The sequence below is a fragment of the Cynara cardunculus genome, assembly GCF_001531365.2.
Source record: "Cynara cardunculus var. scolymus isolate 2C chromosome LG 15, CcrdV1, whole genome shotgun sequence".
NCBI lineage: Eukaryota > Viridiplantae > Streptophyta > Magnoliopsida > Asterales > Asteraceae > Cynara > Cynara cardunculus.
Window position 1 is genome coordinate 13,614,934 of NC_037542.1, and position 13,572 is coordinate 13,628,505.

A 13,572-nucleotide genomic window follows, 5' to 3' on the forward strand; every position below is an offset into this window, starting at 1 on the left:
TTAAAAAATAGATTTTTTCAGTGATTAACATATGAATATCTTTCTCTCTCTCTATATATATATATATAAAGAGATAGAGAGAGACCCGAAGAACCATCCAAACTGTCAAATTTAGATAATCCAACGGATATGATTAAAAAGATGGTTATAACCACTTTAAAAATATATCACCTCCCCCCTTTTTAAATCAAAACTCAGCAAAATATAACAAAATTGGAGCAAAACAAACTACATTTGAAAACCCATCACTTCATTATTTATTTTTTGATATATTTTTTCATTTGTTTTTTACAGCTCTCTAGGGTTTTTTCAAGTTTCTCTCTTCTTCAATTCAATAGCATGTTTGTTTGTTGTCCACTTGACCCTCCTCGATGGTTTGGAGGAATCTTTATATTTGTCACTTTGTCATTGCTCATACCATAAAAAGACCACAAACACACACACACACAAAAAGACTCGATGATCCTTTCAATCCGACCATAAACCAATTAATTGTCCAAGACATAGAGATTGAGAAGACACAATTCGCAATAAGCATCAAGTATTTCCTTCTTCCAATACCCCCTCAACTGCAGTTCTTAGTTTTCACAAAATACCAAAAATGGAAAGAAAAACAAAATTCAACATTCATAACCAGCTTCCTTCCCTGAACGACGGCTTCAAGCATAATTCAACCGAAATATGTCATTGAGAACGTAAAAACTTGACTGTGGTGTGGGCATTAGATGGAACATCTGCAAACAAATTAAAGTGTTTAGAAACATCCTACAATGCAGCTGCAATAACTGTACGCTCATAAAAAGAAAGAGAACCATATAAATGTGGTTTACAATGGAAAAAAATATGGCTATAAAAAGCTTTGTATAAGCAGGGCAAATACAGAAAACGTTAAGTTGCATCTGGATCCATATAGATTTACGATGGAATGAATTATAATTCAAGGGTTCTACTGCTAAAGTATTCTAATGCAATACTTGGTAATTGATGTGCAAGAGATCGTATTGGTATGGGTATGATTTTCATTATATCTCCATTCTCCAAATAATAGTAACAAATGAAGGAGCACTACAGAGTGCAATAAATTTAGGTGAGGTGATATAACATATATAAACTAAATATGCCATTGACTTCCCTTTTCTTCGATCTCTCATTAGCTAATGAACCTCACCAACCCTCTCATGTAACTGGAGAACAAAGGTTGTGCTTGGAGACCACATATGTGATTACTATTTTCTTTGTTGCTTCTCCCACACCCAGATCTCTGCTACTCTACAGCCACACAACATATCTTGGTATCGTTTCATAAGTATATGCATGTGTGTAGACAGATTAGTGAAATATGAAACTTGAGCAATCCAACAACGGAATTGGTATTAGGGCCCCAACTACATCCCCGAAGCAAGACCCTTAATTCAATATATGCCAAAAAAATGATGAATGTAGCATGTTGTGACCCTTTTTGCTAGATAATGTACCACAATGAAAGACAAGCACCTTACAGTCGTTCTTTACATGAAGAGCACTCCACGATCCTCTTAATGGAGCAAAAATGTCATGGTCATCATGATCAAATCAAAACACAATAATTGCTGGTCAAGCACAAACCAGAAGATAGCACTAACCAGTGGAAAGTTTCCCAAGTTTCTGAATAATATTATTTTCCAGGAAACCTCTCAGGGACTGAACAACAAGTTCAAGTGCTATCAAAAAGTATTGAGCAGACACCATCTAAGAAAAACTATGATGATCATTACCTAGCTACATAGGCTAAGCATTCAGATTATAAAGTGAAATGTGTATCCAATCTAACCCAGTAACTACAATAAAATAGGTCAAGAGCCATCACAAGTTTGAGAATTTGCATGTGAACGATGGCTCGATTTCTGGTTAACAGATCTTTAATACTCGAGTTAGAAGTGTTTTCCAAGGTTCATACATGAAATCCCCCTAGAGATAATTAAACAGTTCTTCAGAAGAAACACCGGCATAATAGAGCAATTACAGTCTATAAAACACAACCTTACACACAGACAATCATTGACGTACTCTAATACCATCGCTCCAATTCAAATAAAAAAACATGCAATCGATACGCTTTCAAAATCATATGGTCGTAGACCTCACGAAGCAATATATAACAAAAATAAAACATGACTACAAGTTGTAACAAAGTATAAAGCAATATATAACAAAAAAATCGAACAATGCTAATGTAGAAAACTACTCGATATAGAACAATGTACCTGGCTGAACTTAAGAGCATGTTGTTCGCCGACGAGTTGGAGGTTACCGGAGACGAAGACAAGCATGCCTCCGGCGGGACCAGATGGCTGACAATCCACCGTGGTGATGCTGTGCTTGCACTGTTGGAAAGGGAGTGATGTCAACTTCGCTACGATGTTCGGAGATCCCTGTATCTTCTGGCCTTCAAATGTCAACATCGAGGATTCCTGGTATAGATTGGACAAGCCGGTCCGATTAGCATCGAAGGTTGAGTAATAGTGTTCCACGAACGCCTTAGCTACCGCATCTGGATCCATCTCCGCCGCTTGCCGCCGCCTGCACCTTTGAATCGGGAGAGAAGGGTTTTGTGCGTATGAATATGGAGAAATAAAATAAAAAGTGAGGGGATTCTGCATTTGAAAAAGATATTTTCAAAATGCATCCTATAATTTTACAATATGACATTTTCAATCCTTGTATTCTCTGAATGCTCCTTTATCGTCCCTAAAATCAATTTCTAAATTCCAAAAAAACCCAATGGACTTTATTGTTTGGAATAATTAAGTCTTTGGACAATTTTTTGAAATAAATAAATTCTTAGACACTCTAGAATTTATTAAATAACTCCTTGGACTTTTTAAAACATGTTAAATAGATCCCCATACTTTAAAAATATAACTTGTAATCTGAATAAGAGGTAAACCTTAAATTAAATTAAAAAAAACCCTAAAAAAACCCTAAAACATAAAACTCCCCATCTCCCTTCTTCCTGCTTCATGCCCACACACCACCATATCTTCTTGCTGCCCACACACCACCGTCTCCCTCTCTCCCATCGTCGCCGCACCATCCCCGTCGCCGCCCTTGTCTCCGCTCGTTGCCGCCGCACCACTGTCCCATCACCAGTCATTGCTGTTGCACCATTCCTATCGCCGGTCCTGTTGCAGTTTGATCTTATCAGGTTTGCTCCAACATTGTTCTTCATATGATTACATTTTTGCATATACATCTTACATTGGTAAGTCTATTTAATATAGAAGTTTGGTTTTTGGACTGTGTAGAAGAAAATGACACTTCTAGAATGGGAAATATATAAATGTTTTTATGTATATATATATATATATGTATATATATTTCTGAGAAACTAAAAGGGGAAAAGCAATTGAAATACAAATCTAAGAACTTGAAATTTTGATGGGTTGAGAAGGAAAGAATCTTTTTTTTCTCTCAAAAAAAAATGAACATATAAAGGAAGAATAGAAAATACAAAAAAAAAATAGCAAACAAATTAAGAACACAATTCTTAAATGTAAGATTTACCCTACCAATTAATGTTTTAGAAGAATCAATATATTGGATAATAAATGTAAGATTTACCCTACCAATTAATGTTGTGAGGACAATGAAAGCAAACAAATTAAGAACACAATTCTTAAAAAAAAGGATTAAAGGAATTTGTTAAAACCCCATGAATGAATAAGTTTTCTTGGTCATTAACATACAGTTGAAATCACAAGAAGCATCCATGAATGTCCAGGCGAAGAAGAAATTTATACAAGTTTAGTGATATTTTTATACATGGACAAAGACCTCAAAAGAATGAAACTTAGATTTAGCCCATTGGGTTTTATATTCAAGTAAGGGGTCGTTTACCTAAACACTTACCCGGTAAGCGTTTAACGGTAAAATGCAACTCTATCGCTTACTAATCGGGTAAGATTTTAGTCTACCAAAACGACATCATATGTAACAATTTACCAGGTAAACGCTAATTGTGGTAAGAGTCGTCGCCATCACTTACCCGGTAAGACTCTCGGTCCCTTCGCTCTTACCAGGTAAGATTTTTTGTCCTTGCCATATTCATCCGGTAAGGGAATATGACTTGGTAAATGCTTACCCGAATAAGTATTTGGTAAACGACCCATAAGTAACATAGTGGGGGTGGAGAAAAAAAGAATGATGTAGCTAAATTTGTACCCAAAGTCCCACCTAGCTACAACACCTACTTTCTTAACATATTCAACCGCACTCAGTGTGTATATGTACCATAAGAGAGATATAATTATATAGATATATATATATATATATATATCAAGAACACGCATGTTTTTAATTATAAATAATAATTATCGTTGTATTAATTTTGTACCTCTTGCTCTTTTAATTTTTGTTTGGCTTTCTAAAATAAGATTAACGTTGGAGCATTTCTAACAAATTCTTCAAAAGGAGATTCTACAAAATCTTTAAATGTAAATGCTTACAGGGTAAAAACACGTATAACAATTCTCTTTGATGATCGATAATGTTAAACGATAGGACAAATAAGGGTATTAATTTTTGCCGGTAAGCACTTACCCGACAAGGGTTTAGTAAACGACCCCTTAGTAAAAAATCAAGAGTTGGATTTTAATACACCCCTTTTTCAACAACTAAACTCATAAAGTGTTAATCCCCACATTTCACTCATAGGATTTAAAACTAACTCATGAGATATTATTAGTCATCCATTTGTTTTTCAGATTTAAATAACATTTTTTGTGACTATTGCTTATACTTTATCTTCATCATTAAAGACATCCTCAGTTATGCCACAACCAGCATGGCCCGAAGGCATCCTACCGTATTCAATTTCAAGAGAGGCTGTTATTAACGATAAAGACCGTGATGAAGGTGATGCTAATGTTGGTGATGAAGAACATTATGAAAGTGACGATGTTGTTAGACATCAAGAAGTGTTACAAGAAAGTCAAATGATTATATCTTCACTAGAAATTAATGATGCAAATGAATAATAGTTTATATCATACCTTAACATAGATTAGGCATTACTTTGGTATATTTGGCACAATTTTTTTTACATATTTTATCTCAACTTTTGGTATATATTTTGGTTTAACTTTTGGTAAAATTATGCCCAAAATTTGTATGCAAATTATTATGCATTGGATACAACTTTTATATGTTTTGTGAAGAGTAATGAGAATGGTATATATTTTTTTTATAAGTGTAAGTACTTTTTTCGTTCAAAAAATATTTAAAGACTTGATCATTCAAAATATGAAATCCATTGGTTTTTTTGGACTTTTTCCACTAACAAACTGTATTTAACAAATTTTAGAAAGTTCAAGAAGTTATTTAACATGTTTTATAATGTCCAATGACTTATTTAACAGGTTCTAAAATGTTCAAAAATTTATTTGTTCTAAAAAATTGTCCAATGAGTTATTTAACAGGTTTTATAATGTCTAATGACTTATTTAACAGGTTCTAAAATGTCAAAGGATTTATTTGTTCAAAAAAATTGTCCAAGGATTTAATCTTTCCAAAAAGTAAAGTCCATTGAGTTTTTTTTTTACTTTTCCCAACAAAGATTTTAATTACATTTTATACATCGTAATTTGTACGCAACTAAGAAGAATCGAGCAACAAAATTTCAACAAGTTTCTTCTTCTTCGATTCTTCCATCAAGTTTGATTCAAGAATCGATCAAGAAAATCTCCAGGTAATTTGCATTGCAACTTGAAGCACAATGACAGCATAGTAAACACTAATTCTAGTTCTATGTTTATTTATTTCTAAATTACATACTGAAAGATGGATTTAGTGTCCGGATGAAATTGATTGTTCTTCCTCTTTGTGTTTGTGTGTATTGAGATTCACACACTCTCTCTGTATGTTTTGTGTGTATTGCACTTTCAGATATTTCAATGCATTTGACGAAATATATTCACGTTTGATTGAATTTTGTGTTTACATATACCAAATTTATTGAGAAAATGGAGAATTATAAATAATTTTCTGTACCGCGGCGTTGTCGGCCATGACTACTGGTCCTCATTCATCGATCAATCGGACGGAAGCATATACGATGATTTCGCTGCCACTCTCCAATCGATCTTACCACCCGATGATCTGGATGATCAATTTTCCCTGACGTCAAACACAACACCACCGATCATCGTTGATTACTTCCCCAACCATCCTCTTGACTTGACGCTGTTTCAAGGCCTAAGTGATACCTGTAACTGGTGTCTCTCCGACCTCCATCAAAACGACGAAGAACCAGAACCGTTCTGCCTAGAAAATGGCGGATTTCGAACTCAACATGCAGTTGTCTCTCTTGCAACAAGAAGCAGGTCCGATTTCTTGCCTACAGAACTACATCGATGCCACTCCGTCCCCATCGATCCGTTCTGTTACAGACTCTTTTCGACGGATGATGATCAGAGACGAAGCGACGACGGCGGGGAAGAAACCGGCGGAGCGAAGGACGGAGAAGGATGTATGCGATAAGAAAAAGGAGGGGGATCGCGCAAAGTTGCCTAAAGAGTATTTCTGTTAGCTGTAATAGGTTTATAAAGGCAGCCAAAGGCGGTGATGGGCCTGCGGGTCGGATTCGGGTCCATTGTACGGGTCTAAGTCAAAACCTTTCAAACAGGGTAATTCTAGAACCTTTTTTTTGTGCATTATATTATTTATTTTACCGTAGTGATTATTAATTAATTATACATAATTTAATAAAAATATTCCCATCCTTAATTATAGCCTAAAATATCTCATAACAATAAAAATAAGATTAATAATTTATGCAACAAACCCGCATCTTCATTGGAGAACGAGATTCCTTACATGGAGTCGAGGATTTTTCCATGTTTATAAAATTTAATTGTATTTATATTATCATTATAAATATTAATTACACATTTAAATGACATATTATTCTAAAATTTTAATTAATCAAATGTTAATGGCTGCATTTGTATAAAAATAGTTCAAAATCAAATATATTATTAAATAATAATAATAATAATAATAATAATAATAATAATAATAATAATATAAATAATTAATATATTATTAAATAATAATATATTTTTCTTTAATAAAGGGATTTAGTAACCCGAATACATTTTTTTTTTATATTTTTTGATCTATTTGATTTATTTTTTAGTTGATGTTTTTAGTAATTAGACTCGTTAGAAATAAAATATAACAACTGATCGATTTATATATATATATATCAGTTAAAATTGCATTGTACATACAGAAATGTACATCCAAACAAGAACAGGGAAAATTCTTTTAACTCTTGACGTCAACTTTCTAAACTAATCTTTGGATCGATTCAAATTTAAGATACAAGAGATAAAACTGGTTTTCTCACTTACAATTCTGATTAAAAAAAAATCATCAGTTTTATCAAACAAGTTTTCCGTAATAAACCACTCAAGTTATAGTGCACTGGTTAAGACCCAGTTGCATGTAGTCGAAATCTCATCTTCCATGAATTCAAATCTACGCGATACGAATCATTTGTGGTTATAGAGGTTCACCTGTAAAGACTTCAAACATTTTATGATCACCTGAGGAATCAATCAGTGCAGATAAATTGACTCGGGTAATGTTTTTGTTTGTAAGCTATCTTAGGGGCCGTTTACCTAAATGCTTACCCGGTAAACACTTATCAATAGGAGTCAACACAACAATTTACTGAGTAAGCACTTACCTGGGTAAGAGTCGTCATCCTCACTTACCGGGTAAGACTCTCCATCTTTCTCATTGCTTTTACCAGGTAAGATTCTTGGCCCTTTTCATATTCATTCAATGAGGAAATTTATGCATTAAACACTTATCAAGTAAGTGTTTAATAAACGAACATTAATTTGTTGAATATTCTATGTCCATTTTTGTTGCCTTAGTGAGATGAATACCACATGTGGGAGATTCCAAAGTGTCCAAATTCATGTAATTGCATGGTTTGCTTTTGGATCATTTTATTGTTTATATACAAAGTGTTATGGAGGTGGCACATGGTCATTGTTGGTCTATGGTAAACATAGACATGAGCCCATGGTTTTTCATGTTTCCTGGTTTTATTTCTTATAAAAAACTGATAAAAGTTGTATTCCAGTTACAAAGGTCAAAAGCATTAAGAGGTCACAGGTTCAAATCTAAGGAGGTATAAAAATCTCTTTGTGGCCACGGATGTTCAAATGCGGTGACTCCGAGCTATCTGCAAAACAGGTGGTCGTCCTAGGATTAGTCGGCTAGCATAGCGGGTTGGATATCTAGGTTAATTAAAAAAAATCAGTGTTTTAGATAAATTTACTTATTTATGAGAGAGGATTTTCCCAAAATTTATATCCTATATGGATGGTCAAGATCATCTACTATTTCACGAGATGGGTTTGTTGTATCTCCTATCAACTAGAAAGGTACTCGCGTAATGCAGCGAGATACATCTTTATTTTAATGTTTTGTTTTGATTTTTTGTCTCTGTTGATATAATATCACTTATGTGGTATTGAGAAAGACAGTGTTTTTACTTTTGAACAAAAATAAATTTGAAGATAACATAAAATTTTGAAAAAAGTACATGGATGTTAATGTCAAATTAACTATTTAAAAACTCTTTTTTGTACAATTTCTTTAATTTAATTTTTTATATTATAATTTAATTTAAGTCTAATAGCTAAGTAATTTACTTTTGACTTAACAATATAATTTTTATAAAGATAATGATTCTGTTAGAACTCAATGATTATCCTAATTATATTTCAGATTTTTTATATTTGAAATGAGATGTTTATCCCATATTTGATTATGTTAATCTGTAATTAGTTATACAAATTTAAAAATGAAGCTTTAATAAGTTATACTTATGCATAATTTACTTGTAATCTTAAATTTTATGTAATATGCATTAATAAATAGTACTTCATGCATAAATAATGATTTTTAAGAGTTTTTGCCAATATACTTGTAATTTTAAATTTAAAGTGATTTTAATCATGAATAAGACACCGAGTGTTCTAAGTATAAAAAAGGACAAACTTTTCTTTGATCATTACATAACAGAAAAATCTTAATGATTAAGATGTTACTTGTCAATCACATTTTAATATTCCTTGGTGTGGTCCAAAGCTAAAACATATGAGAATAAGCACCTCACTTTTGGTCTTAACTACATACATGTGAAGTCTTGATTACAAGATAATGGTGCCATTAGCATTAAGCCAAGATAATTGCAAATTTTAGTATCTTTTTTCCATTATTGCCCTTTTGGTTTTTCCAAGAATCATTAATATCAATAACAATGAATAGATTGTGATTTTTTGGGTTATTATTGAAATCTTGAATCATTATATTTTTTCAAACTATTGTTTTTAGGGGTGTGCAGAAAATCAACCGATCCAAATTGAACTGATTGGTCCAATTTGAACCGATCGACGATAATTTGGTATCCAATTGTAATCGGATCGGATCGGATCGGATCGGATCGGATGGAATATTTCAACATCCGATTTGGATCGGTCGATTCTCGGAAGGCAGTCCAGAACCTACCAAAACCGAATTGAACCGATCAGCATCTAATTACTCATCCAATTAATCATCTGATGACCATCCAATTGTCCATTCAACTGTTATCCAACTATCATCCAATTAATTTATTTTCAAATTGCTTAAATCGGAATTTGTTTTATGTGAGACTTTTGAATTTTTAACTTCTCTTGTGTTGGTTTTAACACATAATAAAAGTGATTAATTAATTTATATCATTGTTGAAGAATTGGATTGAATTAACACACTAGATGGATTTAATCCCATTGGATATCCGATGGGTGTCCAATAAAAATATTCAATGGATGGAACCAAATCGATCCAATCATCCATTGGATTGGATTGGATCGGTTAACCAATATTAATCGGATCGGCTCTATTGGCAAAATCCAACATCCAATTGATGATTGGATCGGTTCGGTTCCCTTCACATCCAATGGATGTCAACCGATGAACAAGCCTAATCGTTCTTGTATATATATATATATATATATATATAATTGATGTTTTATAAGTAATTTCAGATAAATACAATCAAATAAGACTATTATTCTGTATTTACATTAATTAACTTGTTTAAGATCGTTCTTTTTACTGACAATAGTGTTTTGTGGGACATGTTAAAAGAACGATGATTAATTTACTCCATTAGTCACATTTTGAGGGTTTGATCATCATTTCATCTCCCTTATGGGGCCGTTTACTAAACGCTTACCCGATAAGTACTTATCGGGTAATTTTTCTCATGGATGAACATGGCAAGGGCCAAGAATCTTACCTGGTAAGAGCGATGATAAGGATAAAGAGTCTTACCCGATAAGTGAAGGTGACGACTCTTACTCGGGTAAACGCTTACCAGGTAAATTGTTGTATATGATACGTTTTAATGTACTACAATCTTACCCAATAAAATAAATTATAGTGTTGACTCCTAACGCTAAGCACTTACCGGGTAAACATTTAGGTAAACGACCCCCAAGTAACTATAGCCTTCAATCAATCTTTTATATTTTTATTATATCAAATAAGACCGAAAAAATAACATAAATACAAAACAATTTGATTAAGAAATTGTTAGCATCTCAATTATTATTGATAATTTTATAATTACAATTAAAATTTTGATTAAAAGATAATGTAATTAATGACCAAATTATTGATAAGATTGATTATTCGATTGGCGACGAATCCAACACAAATCGAGACCATGTTCCATGGTAGAGCTGTTTATGGGCGGAACGATCCGTTAGACCCTGTCCATCTGGCCCGTTAAAAATACGAGCTTGGACAACCATTATTGAAAAAATGGATGGGGTCGGGTTTGTTTGTTGAAATTAAAGGACATACATGAGAAATGTAAAAATAAATATGGACAGATTCGTCCAGCCGTTTATATTTTATAATTAATTTTGTTTATCATTAATTAAAAATTATACTAGTATATTTTAAAATTAAATTATTAAAGTTAGAAGATGAAACTCTTTGATTATTCTTAAGAACTCAAAAGGCTCAGGGGTTGTTTGTTTACCTCTTAATAATCTCGTTAAGAGGTTCAACTCTGAATTTTTTTTTCCATTTCTTTCGCCATATGTCACTTATATTGCTTAAAATTTTAATTGCAACGGTGTTTTTCATTTACTTTTTGGTTTCACATTTCTTAATTAATTATTAATGATCAAGTTTATAGATTTATAAGAATTACACTTATTAGGCCCGTTAGCTCATGAGCAAGCTCGACCCATTTATAGGCGGGCAATGACAAGTTGGTAAACCCGGAAATATCAAAACCCATTAAGATGCGGAGTCATTCAGACTATTTGTTTTTTTTATTTTTTCAGAGGCACTTGTGTCTTATTGTCCTCTTATATGGTAAGAGGTAAACCAACATTTTATTTGCTTCTTATTGTTCTCCAAACCCTCAACAACGGCGTTTCTTAACCGATTAACAGTAATCAAACATTTCTTTCAATCGATCATTACCAAATCAATTCTCACCTCTCTTTATTGATGTATTTCAATAGGATTTAAATGTGTTAAATACCGTTAATGATATATTTCCATTTAAATAAATGTTACTTATATAATTAAAATGTAAATTTCATTATGATGATGAATAAATATGTGAACTAGTATAAATCTGTCTATCAATTCAACATCATAACTTTTTAACAGGTAAGATAGACAACTTAAACAAATTCAGACGTTTATCAGTTTACAAAAAAAATAGTCTTATTATTTACATTTCAGACTTCAACACCACCTCTTATAAATCAGAAGTGAAACAAGACTTTATACTTCAAAACCTCTTAAAAAACAAATGTCATCTAAATCATAACCAAACAGTAATATATAACTGACCGAATAAAGTTGCTTTTTGGCATCACTTACATACAACGCATGTAAAAAAAACCCTGTTATTTATGATGAATTTTTAATATGTTAAAAATAGAATAATGTTCTCACACCATACTTTGGTGAAGCATGATCCATGCAGCATATGTGTATTAAAACACAATCTATATGGGTTCTTTTTTATACAGATGTTTCCGTGAAGACCTTTCGTTTATAAAAATGTTTTGAAAAAATGTCGTTACCAAAAATCCAATTGTAAGAAGTCGTGTATGATATAATACGAGATTTATATGGCTATAGGTTATTAGTTATTTCGTGGGTCATGTTTACCAGCCGAAAAGCCTAAATTTTGCATGAACCATGTCGAACGTTTGGGTAAAAGATGTCAGTTATCATTTCGAGCATTTGTTTCATAATAGGCGTAACGTCTTTTTACCAAATTCTGTTACAAAATCACTTTTATCTCATTTTGTAATCGTCACAAGACATCAATGGTACGAGTAACGTTGTATCTTTCTGAACTTCCTTCTATATGACGGTTTGTGAAAGAACGAGTACTGATGATTTTTGTAGGTTTTGTATGAATATAACGTGTATATGTAATAAACGGTAAATGAATAATTTGTTTTTTTTGTTTAAGGGACTGTTTATTTACAACTTAACGAGCTTAATGATTTGGGCGGCTTATTCGCTCAACCATACAGGAGTATTTCTTTATGGCTTAATCAATAAGTCGTTAAGCCAAAATATGGCTATATCGAATCCGCCAAGACCTCTCACTTGTCCCGTATGCTATATAAAAAGTATCAGATATATCCAAAACAATACAATAGTATCCGTATAAAGAATTTCGTACATACCATGTTTCTTGACAAACTCACAAGTTTGTGAAAAAACAAGTAAGAATCAAAGCAAAACAAGTGAAAAATCATAAACGGTAATATAATGTTGTCGGATACTGTAATAACTTAGAACACCATAGTATAGGCGACAACAAATAGCGAAGATACGAGAGGAATGCTTGCGAATCTTGTTGAGGTTGCATCCGATGAACCATTATCCGTTGATGGTACGGTGTTCGATTGAGTGCCTGTACCCGAAGGTGTTGTTCCTGAAGGAGAGTTCGTTGGAGAAGATGCTGTCGATTTCAAAATGTAGAACAACGAATCAACAGTAAGTAGATAAATTTTACATTTTTCTAGTCTGAAATTTAACTTTCAAGGTTAATCAAAGAGTCATTGGCTCCACGGTACCTGGGTTATCGGTAGAGCCCGACCTCCAAGGAGGTCAAACGTTCAAACCTCAACAAAAGTGAGGAGTGCGTGTGTGAGTATTTGTCATATATAAGAGTTCCCTGTCTTTTAACATATATAAACAAATAGAAGTAAAAAGTTTAGTTATGTAATCTCCGAGTCAACTTAAAATCATGGTGGAAGTTATTGGTAACCCACAACCTTGAACTTATAAGGAGCTCACAAATCTACTTTTATGTTCACGTGGGACGGGTTCCTACAGTATAATCTAAAAATAACGTGAATGATAAAGCTGCTAACAAATATTAATTTCGTTACCATTGCATCGACTGGTTGGTGGAGTCTGGACATTGCAGGCCTTAGGCAACTCAAGAGCTTGAGTCTGGTTGATGTTAATACCCAT

At 32.8% G+C, this 13,572-nt stretch overlaps 1 protein-coding gene across 1 annotated transcript; it reads right to left on the reverse strand.

The window, feature by feature from the left end:
- Nucleotides 1–460: 460 nt before the first annotated feature.
- LOC112528188 (nuclear transport factor 2B-like) lies at nucleotides 461–2,592 on the reverse strand. The gene is made up of 2 exons (XM_025139153.1): nucleotides 2,244–2,592; nucleotides 461–734 (listed from the first exon to the last, which is right to left on the reverse strand). The coding sequence occupies exons 1-2, from the start codon at nucleotides 2,538–2,540 to the stop codon at nucleotides 660–662; spliced, it is 372 nt and encodes a 123-aa protein (XP_024994921.1). The 5' UTR covers nucleotides 2,541–2,592; the 3' UTR covers nucleotides 461–659.
- Nucleotides 2,593–13,572: the final 10,980 nt, after the last annotated feature.